The following is a 23,039-nucleotide window of genomic DNA, read 5'->3' as shown; positions in this document are numbered from 1 at the left end:
AATAAATCATTTAATCCTCTGTCTGTCAGGCCTCTGAGCCCAAGCTAAGCCATGATATCCCCAGTGACCTGCAGGTATACATCCAGATGGCCTGAAGCAACTGAAGATCCACAAAAGAAGTGAAAATAGCCTTAACTGATGACATTCCACCATTGTGATTTGTTTCTGCCCCACCCTAACTGATCAATGTACTTTGTAATCTCCCCCACCCTTAAGAAGATTCTTTGTAATTCTCCCCACTCTTGAGAATGTATTTTGTGAGATCCACCCCCTGCCCCCAAAACATTGCTCTTAACTCCACTGCCTATCCCGAAACCTATAAGAACTAATGATAATCCCATCATCATTTGCTGACTCTCTTTTCAGACTCAGCCCGCCTGCACCCAGGTGAAATAAACAGCCTTGTTGCTCACACAAAGCCTGTTTGGTGATCTCTACACGTGGACATGTGAGACACTGTCTTAGTCTGTTTTCTGCTACTATAACAGAATACCTGAGATTGGATAATTTATGAATCATAGAAGTTTTATTTGGCTCATGGCTCTGTAGGCTGGAAAATCCAAGAGCATGGTGCCAGCATCTAGCAAAGGCCTTTGTGCAGCATTATCTCATGGCAGAAAGCAGAAGGTGGAAGGGAGCACACAAGACAGACAAAAGTGGGGGCGAAAATTTATCCTTTTATCAGGCACCCACTCCTGTGATAACTAATCCATTCCTACAATAACGGCATTAATACATTCATAACCTACTGATCTCTTAAAGGTTCCACCTCATAATACTGTTACAATAGCAACAAAATTTCAACATGAATTTTGGAGGGGGCATTCAAACCATAGCATTCTGTCCCTGGTCCCCCAAAACTCATGTTCTTTTCACATACAAAATTTATTCCATCTCAATAGCCCCAAAAGTTTTAATTTATTGCAGAATCAACTCAAAACACCAAATTCAGAGTCTTATCTAAATCAGATATGGGTAAGATTCAAGGCACGATTCATTATGAAGCAAATTCCCTCCAGCTATGATCCTGTAAATCAAAACAAGTTATCTACTTCCAAAATATAGTGGTAAGACAGATATAAGATAGATATTCCCATTCCAAAAGGGAGAAATAGGCAAAAATGAGAAAGTAACAGGTCCTAAGTAAGTCCAAAACCCAACAGAGAAATGAAATGGCATTGCTGGGCTTGGTTGATGCTTCAGCACTCACAAGTTGGAGACTCCTACCTGCAGCTCTCCCAGGCTAATGCTTCAGGCTAATAGCTCCACAGTTCTGGGGTCTCAGTGGCGGTCCACTCCCAAGGCTCCACTAGGCACTGCCATGGGAGCAGACTCTTCCTGGGCCCTCAGGCTGTCCACAACATCCTTTGAAATCTACATGGAGGAAGTTGTGGCCCACGCCTCTTTCATTCTGCTAGCCTGCACACTTAACAAGTGGGCACCACCAAGGCTTACCAATTGCGCCTTATGAAGTGGTGGGTTGAACTGCACCTGGGCTCACTTGAGCCATGGCTGGAGCAGCCAAGGAGCACAGTGCTGGAATTCAGAGAACGGAAACCTGAGGCAGATCTGGGCAGCAAGCCTGTAAAGTGCATTCCAGTTTCCCCTGAAATCAATTTGCCCTCTGAGCTCTGAGCCTATGATGGGAGGGGCAGCCTCAAAGGCTTTGAAATGCCTTCAGGGCCTTTTTCTCAACTTCTTGAATAGTACTTCACTCCCTTCTATCCATATTAATCTCCTTAACAATGGTCGCTAGGCCACACCCTTAGTATTTTCTCCCAAACATGCCTTTTCACTTTTTATATGGCTAGGCAGTGAATTTTCCAAATCTTTCTATTCTGCTTCTCTTTTAATTATAAATTCCATTTTTAAGTCATTTTTTTCCCTCCTGCCTCTTACTGTATGCAGTTAAAAGTAGCTACACAGCAGCCTAAATGCTTTGCGGCTTAGATATTTTTTCCACCAGATATCCTAAATTATTGCTTTTAATTTCTGCTTTCCATAAAGTCGTAAGACATAGATACACTTCCACCAAATTCTTAGCAACTGTATGACAAGGATGGCCTTTACTCCAGTTTCCAATGGCTTGTTTCTCATTTCCCTTTAGTTATGCACTTGGTGTTGATTTGTATTTTTTTATTTTCCAGTAAAGTTAAGGCTAAGCTCATGATCCTAAAAGTATTTTCTTTTAAATTATTTTTTTCTCCACTCTTACAGTTCCTTCTTAGCCTTTCTTTCTGTTTTGAACTACCCGCTCTCTTAGCAATGTCTAATTCATCTCCTTCATTTATTTATTTCACTCATTTTCATGCATTCTTCTGAATAGATGTACAGTATCATACATTATAACGACATAAGCGTAACAGAGATTATAGTCAAAACTCTCTTAAAATACAAAGACAGCTAAAGGCCTTGCCTGTGATCACACAGCTTGTCAGATGTTGAACCAAGGAGCAAATTTTGACCCTGAGCTTCACATACATGTCTATCCAGAACAAGGTTTCACCTTATTTCTACACCCTTGCCAGCATAAATATTCTCATTTTATCTATTTCCTCACACCTAATATACCTTTCACTCACATCCTACTTAAAAACCCTTCCTGCTCACATCTCATTAATCCCTGCTCAGAATAATAGAAACTTGATTGAGTTTCCAGGAATCAGAGTGAGAAAAAGGACCTGCAGAAAACTTTTAGAACCTCTTAATATTTATTTATTTATAACTGCTCTGAGACCTCAAAGAAGTTCACTTTAAGACTTCTTAATTCAGTTGCTTCCAAAAGTTTAGAACTAAAATGAAACCAAACTGAAAGGTAAGTTATAAGGATGAGGTTTTCAAAAAAATGAAGAGAAAGGGTAAAATCTTTTACCAAAAGGAAGTGTACCTGAATGTGGTTAGACTTATGACAAAAAATTAAGAAGGCCAGAGGCAGAAAGTTCAAGTGAAACTCTTGTTTCCAGAAGTCCGTTCCTCTCCCTGAAGTTAATAGACTCCCTCAGCCTCCTAACTTCCCTTTTCATTTTCTTGGATAAGTCAGTAATGGTTTATGGAGCCTATAAGTCTGTGCTAGAATTATGAAAAACAATGAGATAGTTATAGACAAAGATCTTTTACCCTCAAGAGTTTACCATTTAATTGGTAAGGCAGGAGTATCTAACGATGAAGGGCACCTTTCTTTTCTTTCTTTTTTTTCTCTCTCTTTTTTTTTTTTTTTTTTTTTGAGACAAGAGTTTCACTGTTGTTGCACAGGCTGGAATGCAATGGCACAATCCTGGCTCACCGCAACCTCTGCCTCCCGGGTTTAAGCGATTCTCCTGCCTCGGCCTCCCAGGTAACTGGGATTACAGGCGCCCAACACCACGCCCAGCTGATTTTGTATTTTTAGTAAAGAGGGGATTTCTTCATGTTGGTCAGGCTGGTCTTGAACTCCCAACCTCAGGTGATCAGCTCATCTCGGCCTCCCAAAGTGCTGGGATTACAAGCGTGAGCCACCACACCCGGCCAGAGGACACCTTTCTAGAATCAATGTACTATATACCACTCTTTATTTCTTTCAGTTTACTGAGCTGAAAGCAAAGCTTGAGGGACCTTGCATGCTGGTTGTTAGGAAGCCTAGGAATACATCAGATAGGATGTCTGCATTTGTGGAGCTTGCCTTCTAATGGGAAATAAAAATGAATGGCAATTGGAAGAGTGTTATATAACACTGTAAAGAGGTACAAACAAGGCTGGGCATGGTGGCTCATGCCTGTAATCCCAGCACTTTGGGAGGCCGAGGGAGGTGGATCACCTGAGGTCGGGAGTTTAAGACCAGCCTGACCAACATGGTGAAACACCGTCTTTACTAAAAATACAAAAATTAGCCAGGTGTGGTGGTGCCTGCCTGTAATCCCAGCTACTCAAGAGGCTGAGGCAGGAGAATTGCTTGAACCCGGGAGTTGGAGGTTGCAGTGAGCTGAGGTCGTGCCACTGCACTCCAGCCTGGGCAAAAGAGTGAGACTCTGTCTCAAAAAAAAAAAGAAAAGGTACAAACAACTTTGCATGGGTCTGCAGGTTAACTTCAGCCGGGGCAAAGCTTCATGGAAAGGCTATACTTGAGCTGAACCTTGGTGAATGAGTAGCCCTTTGGGAATCAGAGCAGTACATGGGACAGGGGAGGTATTTTAAGATTGAGGAAATGGAACGGAAAAGTCTTAGAGACCAGGAATGTCATGATAGATTTAGATCATTGATACACAACTGGATCATGGTTTTCTGACTTAGTGACATGGAGACCAGTGGTTGTTTCAGAACAAATGGAATAAGCATTAGGCAGGAGTTTAAACTTTGCTTATCCACCATGAGAAAATACAGTGCCTAATTTGGGGGGGATATTTATAAAGGGCATGGAAATAGCTACAAATGAGACTATTCATTTGAACATGTCTGTTTCAAATGCTAACACATTGAGCGAATTTGAGATAGTCCCCCAGTTTTGCTGGTCCTCAGCTTCTTCAAAATAAGATGAAAGGATTGAACTGTAAAAGTAGGAAAGTTCTAACTCACCATCCCCTGACCACACAAACACACACAACTTCACCTTCCTCAATGTGTGACTGAAACTATGAAACCACTTCTGGCCTGCAATTTCTATTTCTATCACAATATATTACCTTTCTATTTAGCCATAGGACTATCACTTGATGTTAGTGGCACAATTAGACATCACTTCAAGTTCTGTCTTTTGTGACTGTATGCTCTGGAGCGGTGTGCAAAGTGGGTTAGGGGTAGAGAAAAGAGCTAGCTTTTTGTGTTGGTGGCATCACTGATTCACAATAGGATTATGGAAACATTGCAGTTCCTAAATATTCTTATCAGCAGGATAATGATCATTCGCAATCACACTGACTGGCACAGGAATTTTTCTTGAATGGAGGAATGAACTGATGATGAATGTCGGCTTGCAAGCAGGCATTAGAAATCAAGAGTACTCCCTCTGTGCACAAACAAGGTATTATAATACTTCCTATCTCTCAGAGGCTAACACTGATGTTTGTAGTGTAAAAATGACCCACTGAGACGAATAGCACAATTCTATTTTTTAAATTTATTTATATTTTTTGAGGTGAAGTCTCACTCTTGTTGCCCAGGCTGGTGTACAGTGATGCAATTTCGGCTCACTGCAGCCTCTGCCTCCCAGGTTCAAGTGATTCTCCTGCCTCAGCCTCCCCGGTGGCTGGGATTACAAGCACCCACAACCATGCCCGGCTAATTTTTGTATTTTTAGTAGAGACGGGGTTTCACCATGTTAGCCAGGCTGGCCTCGGACTCCTGACCTCAAGTGATCCACCCGCCTCTGCCTCACAAAGTGCTGGGATTACAGGCGTGAGCCATCGGCCGGGCCGACAAATAGGACAATTCTAATTGTCCATCTGACAAGCTTGTTAATACCCCTTTTCTGTCTGTTCTGAATTATGCATATCCATCTTATGATACTTAGGACACACAAAGCTATCCCCCAAAAGTTTGTCTTATCAAATAAATATTTCCTGAAGAGGAATAACTATCACAGTTGCTTTTGGCTGTTACTCAACTTCCAACTATCAGTTATTTTATTTCATCTTTTATTTATGTATTTTTTGAAATGGAGTTTTGCTCTTGTTGCCCAGGCTGGAGTGCAATGGAGCAATCTCGGTTCACCACAACCTCCATCTCCCGGGTTCGAGCAATTCTCCTGCCTCGTCCTCCCAAGTAGCCGGAACCATCAGTTATTTTTATTCCTGCTCTTATTATCTCTGCTGTTTTTCTCAAGCATTCATATCTGATGATAGGAAATTTTCAATGCTAAAAATAATTAAAATAAATACATGCAGTAAAAGAATAAAAACTTCTGGCCGGGCACGGTGGCTCACGCCTGTGGTCTCAGCACTTTGGGAGGCCGAGGCGGGCGGATCACGAGGTCAGGAGATCGAGACCATCCTGGCTAACACGGTGAAACCAGGCCGGGCGTGGTGGCTCACGCTTGTAATCCAAGCACTTTGGGAGGCCGAGGCGGGTGGATCACGAAGTCAAGAGATCGAGACCACGGTGAAACCCCGTCTCTACTAAAAAAAAATACAAAAAATTAGCCGGGCGTGGTGGCGGGCGCCTGTAGTCCCAGCTACTTGGAGAGGCTGAGGCAGGAGAATGGCGTGAACCCGGGAGGCGGAGCTTGCAGTGAGCCGAGATCGCGCCACTGCACTCCAGCCTGGGCAACAGAGCGAGACTCCGTCTCCAAAAAAAAAAAAAAAAAACATGGTGAAACCTCGTCTCTACTAAAAATAAAAAAATAAAAAATTAGCAGGGCCTGGTGGTGGGCACCTGTAGTACCAGCTGCTCGGGAGACTGAGGCAGGAGAATGGCATGAACCCAGGAGGCGGAGCTTGCAGTGAGCCAAGATCGCGCCACTGCACTCCAGCCTGGGCGACAGAGCAAGACTCCATCTCAAGGCCGGGCGAGGTGGCTCACGCTTGTAATCCCAGCACTTTGGGAGGCCGAGGCGGGCAGATCACGAGGTCAGGAGATCGAGACCACAGTGAAACCCCGTCTCTACTAAAAATACAAAAAATTAGCTGGGCGTGGTAGGGGGCACCTGTAGTCCCAGCTACTCCGAGAGGCTGAGGCAGGAGAATGGCCTGAACCCAGGAGGCGGAGCTTGCAGTGAGCCGAGATTGCGCCACTGCACTCCAGCCTGGGCGACAGAGCGAGACTCCGTCTCAAAAAAAAAAAAAAAAAAAAAAAAAAGACTCCATCTCAAACAACAAACCAACAAACAAAGAATAAAAACTTCTACTCCACCCAGGCTCTTATATAATGAAATATCCCTTGTTAAGTCACTATAGGTTTAGAAATTCTTCCATTTTTAAAATTTTTATCAAAACTACTAGTGGTATATATATTCCATGATCAGGTGGTACCGATGATATTTTATTTTAGGTCCAGAGTACATCATTTTGAGCAACCTCTTTCTCTATACGTAAAAATATTTTCAGAAATAATCATGAGATGAAACAAGTAATAAAATGGCCAGAAAAGAAATATAGACAATGAATATTTTCTTATGTTGAACTTCATGTATAAAACCATGCAAATTAAAAAATGTTTAAAAAAATATTAAAATACAAAAAAAGGAAAAATGCACAGGTATTTATTCAATCATTTTTATATCCACCTAAACAGTATGAACTTTGATTCTTTAGTTATAGTCTGATATAATAGTTTATGTAAATAATTGCCCAATAACTAATAAATGGATTGTATTAAAACTGAAATTCTGCAAAGATACAATTTAGGTAACTACTAAATTGTAACACTAAAGTTTTATTTTCTAAAGTTAGTTTTAAAACAACATTAAAAAAATTTCAATTGTAAAAATATTAATCAATCTAATATTTCAGGCATGAAATAAAGTTGCCAAGCCAAAAATTTTATACATCACAATTTGTATCCTTTTCACTGTTTTAAATTTTAAACACAAATAAACATTTAAGATGTTTGCACCAAATGACAAAAATGAAACAGCTCCTGTTCTGCTTCTTTGTCTCAGCATTCTCTGTGGTATTATTGTTTATTTAAAATTGAATGTTGAAAGGCCGGAGTATGCAGTACCACAGAGACTGAGGACACAAAGTGTCCCTGGAGGAAACTGGAGTGATCCTGGACATTATAAATTTGCTATCAAAATGAACACAAGTAGCTGAATTGTATATGTCCAAGGCCAGCTCTATAACTGGGAAGTACTGTGAGTTAACTTGCAAGTAGAATGCAATGTTTGTCAAATGACATATACTACAAATGTGCTAATTTGAAGTTTACATATATATCACAAAACTCAACAGTAACCATAGTGTTTAGAACTTAGACCAAAAATATTTTGAAGGATAAATATTTCACCTCTGACATTGTTCATATTTGCTAGTATGTGGTGACAATTAAAAGGAAACCGGCCGGGAGTGGTGGCTCATGCCTGTAATCCCAGCACTTTGGGAGGCCAGGGTGGGCGGATCACCAGAGGTCGGAAGTTTGAGACCAGCCTAACCAACATGGAGAAACCCTGTCTCTATTAAAAAATACAAAATCAGCTGGGCATGGTGGCACATGCCTGTAATCCCAGCTACTCAGGACGTTGAGGCAGGAGAATCGCTTGAACCCAGGAGGCCGAGGTTGCTGTGAGCTGAGATTGCGCCATTGCACTCCAGCCTGGGTAACAAGAGCGAAACTCTGTGTCAAAAAAAAAAAAAAAAGGGAAATCAACTTTTAGTTGTTTTTAAATTCAGTACAGACAATGGACCCACTTGTTCACACCCAGGGGTGTGGATATCCCATTGTCCTTGACACATTAGTAACGAGACAGTTTCTAGCACAAAGAAGAGGCTGAAAGTCTTACACCACTTTTCAATTTTCCCATTAGATTTTTGTTTTATTATTTTGGATATGATATAATCTCTCAGAGCTTTCAGGTCCCTCAAGAGGAAGACAGTCTTTCTGGCTGGGTCAATCAGGAAAGGCTTCATGGGGGAAGATAAATCTCTTTCTTCCTCCAAGCCAACCTCCAGGCAAACTTGGTCCTCCTCTCATTATCACAGTATAATACCATCATCTACCTAATCACATTAGCCAGAACCTGGTGAGCCATCTTATTCTCCTTCCTTGTCACCGTCCCATTCCATCAGCCACGAAGTTCAATTGATTCGGGATGGAAAATGTCTTCCATATTTGTTTCCATGACACTGCCTTAATTTGGATCTCATTCTGTTTCATGTGGATTATTGTCACAGCCTACCAAATGGTCTTCTACATTCCAAACTTGGCCTTGTTTCCCTCTCTCCACCTCAATCCATTCTCCACATCACTGTCACAGTCCATTTTTATTTTTTTTTTTGAGACGGAGTCTCGCTCTGTCGCCCAGGCTGGAGTGCAGTGGCGCAATCTCGGCTCACTGCAAGCTCCACCTCCCGGGTTCACGCCATTCTCTTGCCTCAGCCTCCAAAGTAGCTGGGACTACAGGCGCCCGCCACCACACCCGGCTAATTTTTTGTATTTTTAGTAGAGGCGGGTTTTTACCGGGTTAGCCAGGATGGTCTCAATCTCCTGACCCCTCGTGATCCACCCACCTCAGCCTCCCAAAGTGCTGGGATTACAGGCGTGAGCCACCGCATCGGCCTAGCCCCTGCTTCTTTATGCAAACTCACCATACCCTCATATCCCCACTCCCTAGCAAGTGTCTGATGCTATTTTGTGTGACTTGCATCACTCTTTTTTTTTTTTTTTTTTTTTTTTTTTTTTTTTTTTTTGAGATGGAGTCTCGCTCTGTCACCCAGGCTGGAGTGCAGTGGCGGTATCTTAGCTCACTGCAACCTCCACCCACCGGGTTCAAGCAATTTTCCTGCCTCAGCCTCTGGAGTAGCTGGGATTACAGGTGCCTGCCACTGCGCCTGGGGAATTTTTATATTTTTAGTAGAGATGGGGTTTCACCATGTTGGCCAGGCTGGTCTTGAACTCCTGACCTTGTGATCCACCCTCCTCGGCCTCCCAAAGTGCTAGTATTACAGGCATGAGCCACCGCGCCCAGCCGACATGCATCACTCTTTATAATTACATATGTGTTCATGTTTCTGTCTTCTATCTAGTCTGCTACTTCCTTGATGGTGTGTTACCTGTCTCTACCTGAGGAGTTGGACTTAGAAAAGTATAAAGGTGAGAAAGCATGATGTGCCCTGAGACTGAACAGAAAGACGTTAATGGAGCAAATAATCCCCTGTTCACAGCTCTAATTGTTTCTATGTAGTACTGGCTGCACAGCAGAGTCAGCTAAGCCCTTAGAGAGGTGGGCTAAAAGGCACTGAGGTGAAGAACATATGCAGCTCAACATACCTTACAGCGGTTAACTTGTAACTACTAAAGAAAAGCTAGACTTTACAACTATTCAGTTTGAAAAGGCCTGATTTATGTCCACTCAGGGGTGGATATTAAAAATATTTAACAAGTGACACTCCATGGCCATCCAGCTACACAGACCAGCCGATCAGAAAGGAGTGCCAGCCACAAACAACTGTATAGTCTCGTAACTCCCAGCTGAGGAAGTGTAGTTGCTGAGCTGAAGAGAGTAGGTAATTTTTGAAACCAATTAGCCATTAAAAAAAAAAGAGGGTTATGATTATGAATATTTTGTAACATATCATTATTTCTTATTTTTAAATACCATATGGTTTAATTATAACCATTATCATGAGGAAAATCTCACCTGAGTTTCACTATGTCTCCACTGAAAAATTCTTACAAATTTATGGAAACTTCAAAGTGGTTACAACCATTGAAAGAAATGAATGACTGTAATGAATGCAGATTGCCTTAACTTGAGCTAAGAAAGTATCAGAGTTTAACATAGAAATTAAACAAATGATTTTTTGAGAAACTAAAATGATTACTAACGGTATAATATACCAATAATTTTCTGTGACATCAACCAGGATTTTAGCTTCTATCAGAAGATACTATCACAGACAAACAACAAGCAAACCAAAACTTCAGACACATGCTGGGGAGGCTACAGAAGGAAAGAAGTCTTTACACTCAGTAGCAAAAAGGCCTCCGGATGGTATGTTCTGCCTTACTTTAGAAGGCCGGAATGGTAGAGAGGAGGGGAGAGATGATGGCCACCAGGGAAGGGAAATAATCTGTCTTGCAAATCTTCCCTTGAAATTAGAGTTTAGGGATCCCATAAGGCAATGGTTTGCACATAGTCAGGGCAAATCCACATACAGCAATAGCACCCATGGAACCATACTTCAAAGATCTTGGGAGGACATTGACTTGCATACCTTGGGAAATCACACGGACGACATCAGAAAACCCAGATAGCATACTTTCCCATCATAAACTTGCTGACATACACTCACAAAATCAGAAATGTGGTGACATGAGGTTAGGGTGGGGGAGTTCCACCTCATATAGAAAGTATTCCTTTAATGTATTACGTAATGTCTATTAAATGTATTATGTAATGTCTATTTAACTCTATGGTAAATAAACCACTCCATAAGTCATTTATTCTCAGAAGTACTAGGAATACCTGGAGAAAATTAAATAAGTATGATACACACACACATATATTAAAATCAGAGCTTCTATTATAAAAGTGACTATTGTTACTTTAAGGAAAACCCTGTGATTGTCCTCATGAGTACAATGAAAACTGACTGACCCTCAGTCCCTTATGTAAAATGAAAGTATATTTACATATGTCTTACCTGAAAAACAACACTAAAGATACAGATCACAGACAATACAGATCACAGACAAGGATGTAGTGTGCAATAGTAGATTCAACTTATTCTCTGTGGATATTACCTAATATTGGTCTTTAGACAAGAAAAGCCATTTTCTCCCTGGGTAAACACACACACGCACACACACACACACACACACACACACAATGTAAAATTTCCTTCACAAAAATGGAACTGGAAAGTATTAGTGCCAAGAATACACAGGGCATAAATCTACATTTATGTCCATTATTAAAAAAAAACAAGAACCATGAAACAAGAAAATTGAGAGCATTTTCACAATCATCTTTTATTATTATTTCCTCTTAAAAATCTCCTTCTTATAAAAACATATCTTCTTATATTCATATATGAAACTTTTCCTTAAATTTACTTTCATATGGTATTAGCACACTTTAAAGCAATTTCTTCTACAGTTAGAATTTCTCACTGTTAGTGTAGTATGACTATTTGGCAAGTAAATTTGAAGACTGATCTCTTCAATGCAGTTGTATTGAGCCACTGAAGACTTTAAGCCATATATCTCTTGATTTTATCATGTTTGAAATAATTCTGAACTTGTTTTGTCTAAAATCAGTCATTCTACTGTTTGTCATTGCTTTTTCCGACATTTAGCAAAGCTTACAAAGTCCCCATGTCATTTCCTGTCCTTGAGATATTTAAGAGTAGAACAAGAAGAGATCTTTAGAGGTCATGAGGTCAGGTGCCCAATAGAAAGTTTAAGTTACATTTAGGAGATCACCTCTCGAATCACTGCTACACATTCCTTGCCACTTGCCCACAAGTACCCTCCACCTCACATTATCTATACGCTGTAGACCCAACCTAGATCCATCTTAACAGGAGGAAAAAAAGAATATGACTAATATTTTCAAAGTTCTTATTATGAGGTAGGCACTTTTAGATACCAAACATGTATTGTTTCATTTGACTGTCACAATGATTTTATGAGGGAATTACTATTATGGCCTTTAAGTTGAGGAAACTGGGTATTAGAGAATATAAGCCACTTGCCCAAGGTCACCAGCTGGTAGGAGGAAGAGTCAAGACTAGGACTTTAACCTAGGCCTGGCTAACTCCAAAGCACAAGCTCTTATCCAGTAGGGTTGTTGTGAAAGTAAATGAGAAGATATAGGAAATATTCTTAGCACTATGCTTGGCACATAACAACAACATTAAGTACCAGATATTATTATGTTTTCTGATAGGATGAATTTAGGGAAATCACACAGAAGTTGAGTCATTGTCCTGAGGTGTAAAGCCTATGAATGGTAAAGACAAGATGGAAACACAGAAGGCTCTGCTGTGAAAAATTACTCCCAACAACCATTCTAGGGATCAGCAGTGGTGCATAATAACTAGTATATACACCAGGCAAAAATATATATATATATAATAGAAGAAAGGCAGCACATCCAATATAAGCATGCTCTTCTTTTATGTGGGAGAGGAAATTCTATAGAAATATATTAACCAGCAAGGCTTGCCTTGGTCAAAATTAGAAAATTGAAAAAAAACTTTGTCCTTTGATAATTTTCTAAGCTTGCTTTCAGGACTTCTTCATTACATCTCTGCCAAGTCACAAATGTCCCCTTGCAGTTCTATACCGTATTTGTCACTGACTTTGCTTCTCTAGGCCAGAGGATTCATATGCATTGCACTCCTTAGAGCCCTCTCTACTCTATGTAACAAGGATGAGTTTCTGGTGGTTTTAGTTGGTCAACATGTAATTATCACCCTTGAATAGTAAAAGCTTCTAGTCAACTTAATGAGTCCTAAAGAACAATGATTTATGTTGACAATGTAGAGAATAGCTCTGGTCCAGAGAGATTTTGATTGCCTGTTACACATAGGCCTTGTCCTTCAGAGAGGCTAAGTTTTCCACCTTGGTCACAGGGACTTTAGGAAGAAACACAGGGCAGCAAATGCAGACAGCATACCTGAGAAGCTGTTGACAGTAGCATCAGTGAGCACCTCTGGCATTTGATCAGAAACCAACATGAGTATTTCTAAATATTGACTTCAGTGGAAGGGTGGTTACTTGTGATGTTCAGATTAAGTGTGGCTTATGTATTATGATTGGAAAGGGAAAGTCCATCTCTTCTTTCTTCCCAGATACTTCCTCACATCTCTAATACATCCTACCACAGACATCACACTGAGATTCATTGGCATTTTCAAAGCCCTTGAAGATACTAAACAAACTTATGTGGACAGAATCTGCTAAATGTCTTCCAATATTAATTCTCATCTTCTAATAATACAGAGGAAAATGAAGTGGGGCCATAACCCCCCAGATAAAAATCTCAATGCCCCAGCCTCCCTTGTAGCCAAATACTGGATAATAGGCCATTTGTGATGTGTGTGAGTTCCAGGTTGTGCTTATGAGATGAACATGGTTATCAAGAAGGCAGAAAAGATAAATTAAAGAGCTCTGCCAGCTAAACTTGATGTTTTCCTGGGACTGATCTAACACTCTTCTGGACTCTGTTCTAAGTGAATCTCAAATTGTATGTTTAGATTCTGAGCATATTAAAAATGATATCTCTGCATGCATACACACAGACACATGCAAATAAGCCACTTCTTCCATTGAGATAAACATGTAAATCAGGTTCATAACCATGAGAGTATACTAGAAAGGTACAAAATATTGAGCTTATTTTGAGGTAAGAGAATGGAGAATATTAGAAAAGTGAAGCAAATCGCATATGATACAATTCACTGACACAGTACAATTCAAGCGCATGATTCTCAAACACTATTAGCATTTCTTGGTGACCAAGGATAAGAGCAGATAATGCTTTTGGCATTTTTCTCACAAAGTCTTCATGACAAAAATGCCAAAACAATTGCAACAAACTGAAGAGCTTCTGCACAGCAAAAGAAACTCTCATCAGAGCAAAAAGGCATCCTACAGAATGGGAGAAAATTTTTGCAATCTACCCATCTGAAAAAGGCCTAATATCCAGAATTTACAAGAAACTTAAATAAATTTACAAGAAAAAAACAAACAACCGCATCAAAAAGTGGGCAAAGGATATGAACAGACAGTTCTCTCTCTTTTTTTTTGGAGACAGAGTCTCACTCTGTTACCCAGCTGGAGTGCAGTGGTGCAACCTGGCTCACTGCAACTTCTGTCTCCTGGGTTCAAGCAATTCTGCCTCAGCCTCCCAAGTAGCTGGTCTTACAGGCGTGTCCCACCACGCCCAGCTAATTTTTGTATTTTTAGTAGAGATAGGGTTTCACCATGTTGGCCAGGCTGCTCTTGAACTCCTGATCTCAAATGACCCACCCTCCTCAGTTTCCCAAAGTGCTGGGATTACAGGCAAGAGCCACCACACCCAGCCTAAACAGACACTTCTCAAAAGAAGATACTGGCTGGGTGTGGTGGCTCACGCCTGTAATCCCAGCACTTTGGGAGGCCGAGACAGGCAGATCATGAGGTCAGGAGATCAAGACCATCCTGACTAACACGGTGAAACCCTCTCTACTAAAAATACAAAAAATTAGCCAGGCATGGTGGCAGCTGCCTGTAGTCCCAGCTACTCGGGAGGCTGAGGCAGGAGAATGGCGTGAGCCCAGGAGGCAGAGCTTGTAGTGAGCGGAGATTGCGCCACTGCACTCCAGCCTGGGCAACAGAGTGAGACTCCATCTGAAAAAAAAAAAGACATTTATGCAGCCAACAAACATAAGAATAAAAGCTCAACATCACTGATCATCAGAGAAATGCAAATCAAAACCACAAGGAGATAACATCTCATGCCAGTCAGAATGACGATTATTAAAAAGCCAGGAAACAATAGATGCTGGCAAGGCTGTGGAGAATTAGGAATGCTTTTACACTGTTGGTGGGAATATAACTTAGTTCAACCATTGTGGAAGACAGTATGGCGATTCCTCGATCTAGAACCAGAAATACCATTTGACCCAGCAATCCCATTACTGGGTATATACCCAAAGGAATATAAATCATTCTACTATTAAGACACATGCACACATATGTTTACTGCAGCACTATTTACAATAGCAAAGACATGGAACCAACCCAAATGCCCATCAATGATAGACTGGAAAAAGAAAATGTGGTACATATGCACCATGGAATACTATGCAGCCATAAAAAAGAATGAGATCATGCCCTTTGCAGGGACATGGATGAAGCTGGAAGCCATCATCCTCAGCAAACTAACACAGGAACAGAAAACCAAACACTGCATGTTCTCACTCATAAGTGGAAGTTGAACAATGAGAATATATGGACACAGAGAGGGGAATAACACAAACCAGAGCCTGTTGGGGAGTAGGAGGAGAGGAGAGGGCACTTAGAGGATGGGTCAATAGGTTAAGCAAACCATCATGGAACACATATACCTATGTAACAAACCTGTACGTTCTGCACATGTATCCTGTTTTCCTTTTTTAGAAGAAATAAAGAAAAAAAAAGAGTAGATAATAATATCAAGAGTAATTTATAAGGCCGGGCACGGTGGCTCACGCCTGTAATCCCAGCACTTTGGGAGGCCGAGGCGGGCGGATCACGAGGTCAGGAGATCGAGACCATCCTGGCTAACACGGTGAAACCCTGTCTCTACTAAAAATACAAAAAATTAGCCGGGCGAGGTGGCGGGCGCCTGTAGTCCCAGCTACGCAGAAGGCTGAGGCAGGAGAATGGCGTGAACCCCGGGGGGTGGAGCCTGCAGTGAGCCGAGATCGCGCCACTGCACTCCAGCCTGGGTGAAAGAGCAAGACTCCATCTCAAAAAAAAAAAAAAAAAAAAAGAGTAATTTATAGAAGACTTTTGTGAACTCCAAATTTTTATTTGTGGTTGATTCCCAATTGTCACCCAATGTTACTTTAACGGGACTATTAAACTAATGAAATATTGGACTAAAAGAAAAAAAATTAGCTAAATATACACAGCACTTAATGGCATGCCATGCACTATTCTAAGTGTTTTACGGAATTAATTCACTTAATAGTCACAACAACCTTATAAGATTATTCTCCCATTTTTTTAGATGAGAAAACTGAGAACCAGAGATTTTATAGTCACAAAACCATTAAATGGCAGACATAGGATACTAATCCATGCAGTCTGGCTCTAGAGTCCCTGATCTTAGCCACTATACCACACAGCTTCTCCAAGGAACAAAGAAAATGATTATTTTTTGGACCTCATTACAAATGCCTGTAAATATTTTTCTTTTAACAATTCTGAACTCTATATAAAGATGAAACTCACAAATAATGGAAATTAAGTAGGAAAGTCCCAATGAGGCGAGATAAATAGTTTTGACCTCAACTTTACAATAGAGGAAACTTTGGTAGTAGGACAGAGGAAGCAAGAAATTTAAAAACTTCCCTGTGATAGGAAAAGTATGTTCAAGGCTGCAATGAGCACAAGGTTAATCTTTTCATGCTTTAATTCAAGAAGTCCTGTAACCACAGAATGCATTCCTAAACATTTATTTAATATATGGCAGGCATTGTTGTAACAATACATAGGCACTTGGCAGAAGACAGATCTCTATCTCTAGCATTCCTCCATATGCACATTTCAATAGGAACAAATAGCTGAAGCCATAGAAATATGCATTATAAAGATACTGTGCTACAAAACCTGAACATCAAGGAATGATTTTTTTTGACCCAAAGATATGGCCAGTTTGTGGTAGAGCAAAACAATCTGTGTGGGATGTGGAACATGGTGTTTAAAAGCTGGTCCTTTGAGAATACCACTGTATTCTCAAAAGAGCCAGAATACAGGTGTCCTTCCCTTACTGAACCAGACTAGGATTGCTTTTTTTAAAAATCACAATAACCAGTAATCAATCAAACAGTTCAACTGCCTTTATTCTGGATCATAAATGGTGCTAGGAAATACCCAGACATTAACTGCAGTGTTCTTGCCTGCCTAAAGGTGGAATCCTTGGTTGATCCTCAACTGAACTAGGGTCTAGGGCAGCCTCAGACAAATGGTCCAGGACAACAGGGCAGACAATGGACAGAGACACTTCCACTTGCAGTCTAGTTCTTGCCAGCATGATCTACCCATGAAGGGAATGTGTTGACATTTTTATTACTTCTATCAGGACAGAAACTGTATGCCACATGCTGAGGGGCAAGTTTCTCTAATCTTTTGGAGAAACACAAAAAGTAAGCAAGCATAGTTTTGTAATAAAGAAGGACCTTAAACAGGAAGTTTGTAGAGAACATTACATTTTTTCCAGCCTTATTATATATGCAGCCTCACTCCTAGGAACAAGGACAGGGATCTCACATTGCTTTGAAGTAGGGGGAAAAATCTTCAAAGGCTATCTTTAAACACTTTGAAAATGTGTTACTGTAAAGAACTCAGCAATTAAATAAATCACAGGAAATCCCCAAGATATAAGGTAGTTAATGTGGTTTTAAGAAATGGAGCCATCAGCTCTGCCTGGGAGAACAAATTTCACCAAATGTTCCTTCTCTTAACCTATAGCTTTAATGCAACTGCTGCTGCAATCCATTATATCAACTGGTATGTATCTGACCAGCACTTCACTCAAGTCTTTCCCCTTTTTTTTGAGTGCAGTGGTGTGATCTCAGCTCACTGCAACCTCCGCCTCCTGGGTTCAAGCTATTCTCCTGTCTCGGCCTCCCAAGTAGCTGGGACTACAGGCACCTCCCACCACGCCCAGCTAACTTTTATATTTTTAGTAGAGACAGGGTTTCACCATGTTGACCAGTCTGGTCTTAAACTCCTGACCCTAGGTGATCCACCCATCTTGGCTTCCCAAAGTGCCGGGACTACAGGCGAGAGCCATGGCTCCCAGCCATATTTCATTTTCTGAATAATTTGATTCACTATATTTTGGGCTAAATATATTGCAAGACATATTGTACTTATTTATTTTATTTTTAATTTTAAAAACTCAACTATTTTAAATAATAATGTTAAAACATAATTCTCATTTAATTACATGGAGGTTCCATGGTGAAAATAATTTAGGAAAAATACCACTAACATTTATTGCGCTTTAATATGTGCACTTACTATGCTAGGCACTTTACCCATATTATTGCATTTACAGTCTTCACAGCAGCCTCATAATTTAGGTACAATTATTATCTCTACTGTACAAGTGAGGAAACTAAAGAGAAGAGAAGAGAAGAGACTTAACGCCATACAGTAAGTGGCAGAGCCAGTAAATTAACCCAGTTCTAACACCCAGGTTCACTTTTGCAAATGCTAGGTTGCACACTGGGAGAAATAAATGTCATAACCCACCATCAATGTGGTTTAGCACTGAAACTCATCGTTCTTCATTTCATAGAGAGTAGTTTATGTATCCTTCAAATGGGGAAGAAATCGATTTAATAATATTTGACTCCAGTTGTAGCTATGTGACGGTAAGCATCTGATGGAAGGTGGAAAATTCAGTCAACCATCTAAGCACCTAGTTGACTTAATACTAGATACTTACAAACATAAAGATGCTTGGGTAACTAAAGACTTTTTGACTTCGCATTTAGTTGTGTGGCATCCTGGCATCATAGAGACATATTCCAAACTACACAGTTTAAAATTATAGATGGACTTACCATAGAACCTCAGTGGTCAGATTTTCTAATTTAAAATTGCAGTAGCCAAACTGATAAATGTGTGCTTGTAGGGAATAATAAGACAGAATATTTAAGACCTGAAAAATCACTGGGCATGGTGGCTCATACCTGTAATCCCAGCACTTTGGGAGGCTGAGGCAGGTGGATCACTTGAGGTCAGGAGCTCCAGACCAGCCTGCCCAACGTGCATTGCATCCATAGCTTGGCTGACTTTCTTAAAAAACAGGTTGATGGCAAGAAAAGAGAACTGAGTAGATGTTATAAATAGTTAAGTACAAATCTATCACTATCTCTTGCAAAAATGCTCTGGCTGCCACACTAATGATGAATAGATAGCTCATTCTTTCCAAACTGAGTGCAGTGGAGTGTTGCAGTGCTCAGTTGGGGAGGACAGATGTTGGATAATTGGGGTTATCCAACATCTCTACTAAAAATACAAAAATTAGCTGGGCGTGGTGGCAGGTGCCTGTAATCCCAGCTACTAGGGAGGCTGAGGCAGGAGAATCAATTGAACCCAGGAGGAAGAAGAATCGATTGAACCCGGGAGGCAGAGGCTGCAGTGAGCCAAGATCACGCCATTGCACTCCAGCCTGGTGACGAGAGCAAAACTCTGTCTCAAAAAAATAAAAAAACCTGAAAAATCAGAAGCTTCTGATGAGCCACTCATAGGTTTTTCCTCTTGATAATATGTGGGTTCCTATGTCAATATAAGGTAGGAAGCGACTTTACAACAAAAAAGAAATTGCCTTTTTTTTTTTTTTTGCCTGCATAAAGTCTTTGCAGGGGTGGCTAAATATCATCTTTGCAGAATCCAACTTATTTTCTGTGTTCAATTGACAACCAAGTAGGAACCATTCCCTTTCAACAAAATAGAAGCAATGACGAAAAGTTCTGCTCCTATATTTTGTAGCATTTTCTCAATCGGTATTCTCAAGGTATACATCCCAATGAAGCAAGTATAGAGATTTTATTTAGAGGCAATATTATTTGAGGGTAACCATGGAGATATGTATAACTCCGATTATCCAACAACTGTCCTACCCAACTGAGCACTGCAACACTCTACTGCACTCAGTTTGGAAAGAATGAGCTATCTATTCATTATCAGTATGGCAGCCAGAGCATTTTTGCAAGAAGTAGTGATAGATTTGTACTTAACTATTTATAACATCTACTCAGTTCTCTTTTCTTACCATCAACATGTTTTTAAGAAAGTCAGCCAAGCTATGGATGTGATGCCTATGATTAGGCAGGTGAATACTATATTCTAATTTGGTTTATGCTCTACGATGTCTTCGGTAAGCAAATGTAACTGCTTGGTTTCATCTACGATTACCCACTTAGTATAAACGTTACACCATACTAAGTTCAGCAAGGGCAAATGTTGCCTCCAAGACCCCCTGAGAAATAAAACCAGAAATAACCTAAGCAGGTGCCTTACCATGGATGTTCCAGATGTCCAGATATGGGATTAGGAAGAAGACCCAAAATAATTTCCCATTTCCAAGCATGGCAGGCAATGTCTTCATTTCCTGCACATATCAGGGATGGAAAAACGGCTCAAGTAGAAGGCTTTGCTTCGTCTTCTGAGTGCTGCAGAGTTGGGTCAGTTTACCTACCCCAGTGGCATCTGTGAAATAACTAAAAAAAAAAGAAGAGAGAGGTGGTAAGAGAGGAGAGTAGGAAGAGCCTGGATGATTTTGTGAAACAAAGTGAACAGAAAGACGATGTGGTACTCTGTTCTGTGGTTTTGCTTCTTGTCAGGTTGGCTGTTCACTTTCAAACACTCTGATCTACAAAGCAGCTCAGTCCTTAACTTCTCCTTCCGCTCTACCATGTTTTTGCCCCAGCTTGAGGTTTTTCCTGCACTCAGCGTTCAGTGAAATGAGCAACTAAGCTTTAAAGAAATCTATATTGTTGCAGTCTTTAAGTTGAGATTTTAATCAAATTAAGGTCAGGAAATTTATGGTAAAACTATCAATGGTAAGTATACATTTTCCCCTTTGTGACAGCTTGTGATTATGAAACTTCTTTTATGTAAAAGATTTTAGGTTTCTTTTTTTTCCTGTACATGTCATGGTAAGATGAGGATGCTTATTGTCATTAAACCAGTGAAGATTTATCTGAGGTTATGGAGAAAATGAGTGACAGGAAGCACTTCCTCAACAGAAGAAGGAAGAGCAGCCGTCTTTAATCTGTGGATACATATCAATGGAACAAGATCATCATTAATATTGGCTACATGTTCTCTCTACATAATAAAGTTCTAATCTAAAGGAGATCTTGAATATCAATTAAAGGAAATTTCCATTTTAAACATTCTTCATGCAGTTGTTGTCTCGATGAAGTAGAATAGAAACAGTAAAGGAAGAAATGGAAAAGTTCAAGATCAGATAGCACAGGCCACCATAGGACTGTTTTCTCCACAACCACTTGTAATAATTAGCTTAGCTTATAGTCATAGGAGCTAATCAAATTCACCTGCCATTTGAGACTCCAAGTGAGAGACCTAGATTTGTGGCATTTGTGATCATTGACAGAAGTCGATTATATAAGTTTTTTCCTCAGAGACTGATGATTTTATTCCAAGGCCAAACTTCAATGGTTTTAAGTTCAAGGAAAGTTTTAAGAGCAAGGAAAGTGTATAGATTGCTGGCCATTTTGACCTGACATGGGAAACTGATGGGCAATACTTAATTCAGAGCTCCCAATTGAGTTGCCAAGGGTAAATTAAAATTAAAAAACAGTTATCATGTATTTATTGAGTCAAATAGACAATGTGCTGTCGTTGGAGATGAATGATGAATGAGTTGCTATTGCTGATTTTAAAGAACTCATTCAACCAGTATTATGACTTTCTCACATCCACCTTTAGTGTTGGTCCTATAATATAGTATAATACAGAGAGGGTACACGTAGCCTTTTAGAATTTCTGTTGCTAATCAAATAAACATCCTGGGAAATATTAATGCAGTATTTTCACACCTCCTTCCTTTTCCTGTGTTCACAGTAGAGTAAAAGCTTCTTGAGGCAGCTGAAGCAAGGCTCATTGTCCCTTTAAAATGGCCCAGAGGTCAAAAGCCATAACCTTATGGCTTATGGGTTACATAAGCCCAAACCAGAGAGAGATCATATTAACTTTATCTCAGCTTAAAACTGTTATGTCATTATTAAATATTTTTCATATAAAAAAGTCCATGCTAATTAGACAAAATTTGGAAAAAATCTTATGTGGCATCTAATGTATTTTTAAAAGATTTATATATTTCTTGCTTTTATTAGCATGCCTAGCTCTTTATCCCTCCACAGGTAGAGTCCTGAGTGTCCCACTGTAGATAAAACCTTGCCTCTGAATCTCACTCCTGTCTTTGTTCTAGAAAGAAGCCAGACTCAAAAGTTTATTATCTCAGTAACAAGTCAATCTTGCCTTAAGCTTATAACTTTTGTAATCCCATCATAATTATGTATATTGTTTGATCCCAAAATTACAATTTTCATTTATATTTGCAAATTTAAAGAGTTTACTACATTCTTGAAAGCGATTGCATTACATATTGAAACAATTTTTAAAAATGAACGTCTAATCAGTTTTGTGTTGAAAGACAAAAAGGAAATAGAATTTAGTAACTTCAAACTCTCTTTAGAAAACATCTCAGGAACTACTTGGAGGGCAAATTTTTCAGTTCACTTGCAGACTCAGTTGCTTTCATGAATGACGAAGCAGCTATACTTTCTGCAATATTTCTCCCCCAGATGATCAGAGAACCAGCAATCACAAAACACGACACAGGATCCTGGAAAAGTCTTGCCCCTGATGTTAGACAACCCCAAAGAGATGAATCTTGGTTCTGATCTTTTTAACTTTCCCCAAAAACATTCCATAGCTTTACTGTAAAAGTAGTCCAGCATTTAAAATCTTTGACATTTTTCTATTTGATGTCATTTTTTCACTAATGTTATCGTAAGCAATAGTTTCTATACATTACTGTATTTTATAATCAGCCTGGACACTTTTTATAAAATTGGTGGAATTTTTTAATCCTATCCATTTCCATTGAATCAGAATCTCACAAGGTGAAGGCCAGATATCCCTATTTTTAGAAAGCTCCAAAGGTGATTTTG

At 40.0% G+C, this 23,039-nt stretch overlaps 1 protein-coding gene across 2 annotated transcripts in view; it reads right to left on the bottom strand.

The window, feature by feature from the left end:
- The window catches only part of BTLA (B and T lymphocyte associated), a 36,875-nt gene extending 16,256 nt beyond the window's left edge, over window positions 1-20,619 (bottom strand). The window contains exon 1 of one of the 2 annotated variants that reach the window (XM_003261812.3): window positions 20,359-20,619. In XM_003261812.3, the coding sequence (XP_003261860.1) occupies window positions 20,359-20,446 (88 nt within the window). In that variant the 5' untranslated portion in view covers window positions 20,447-20,619. The remainder of the gene's footprint in view (window positions 1-20,358) is intronic. The other variant, XM_003261813.3, reaches the window with a different exon arrangement.
- Window positions 20,620-23,039: the final 2,420 nt, after the last annotated feature.

Source organism: Nomascus leucogenys, chromosome 21 (assembly GCF_006542625.1).
Source record: "Nomascus leucogenys isolate Asia chromosome 21, Asia_NLE_v1, whole genome shotgun sequence".
Taxonomy (NCBI): domain Eukaryota; kingdom Metazoa; phylum Chordata; class Mammalia; order Primates; family Hylobatidae; genus Nomascus; species Nomascus leucogenys.
This window is presented reverse-complemented; position numbering and strand designations above follow the sequence as displayed.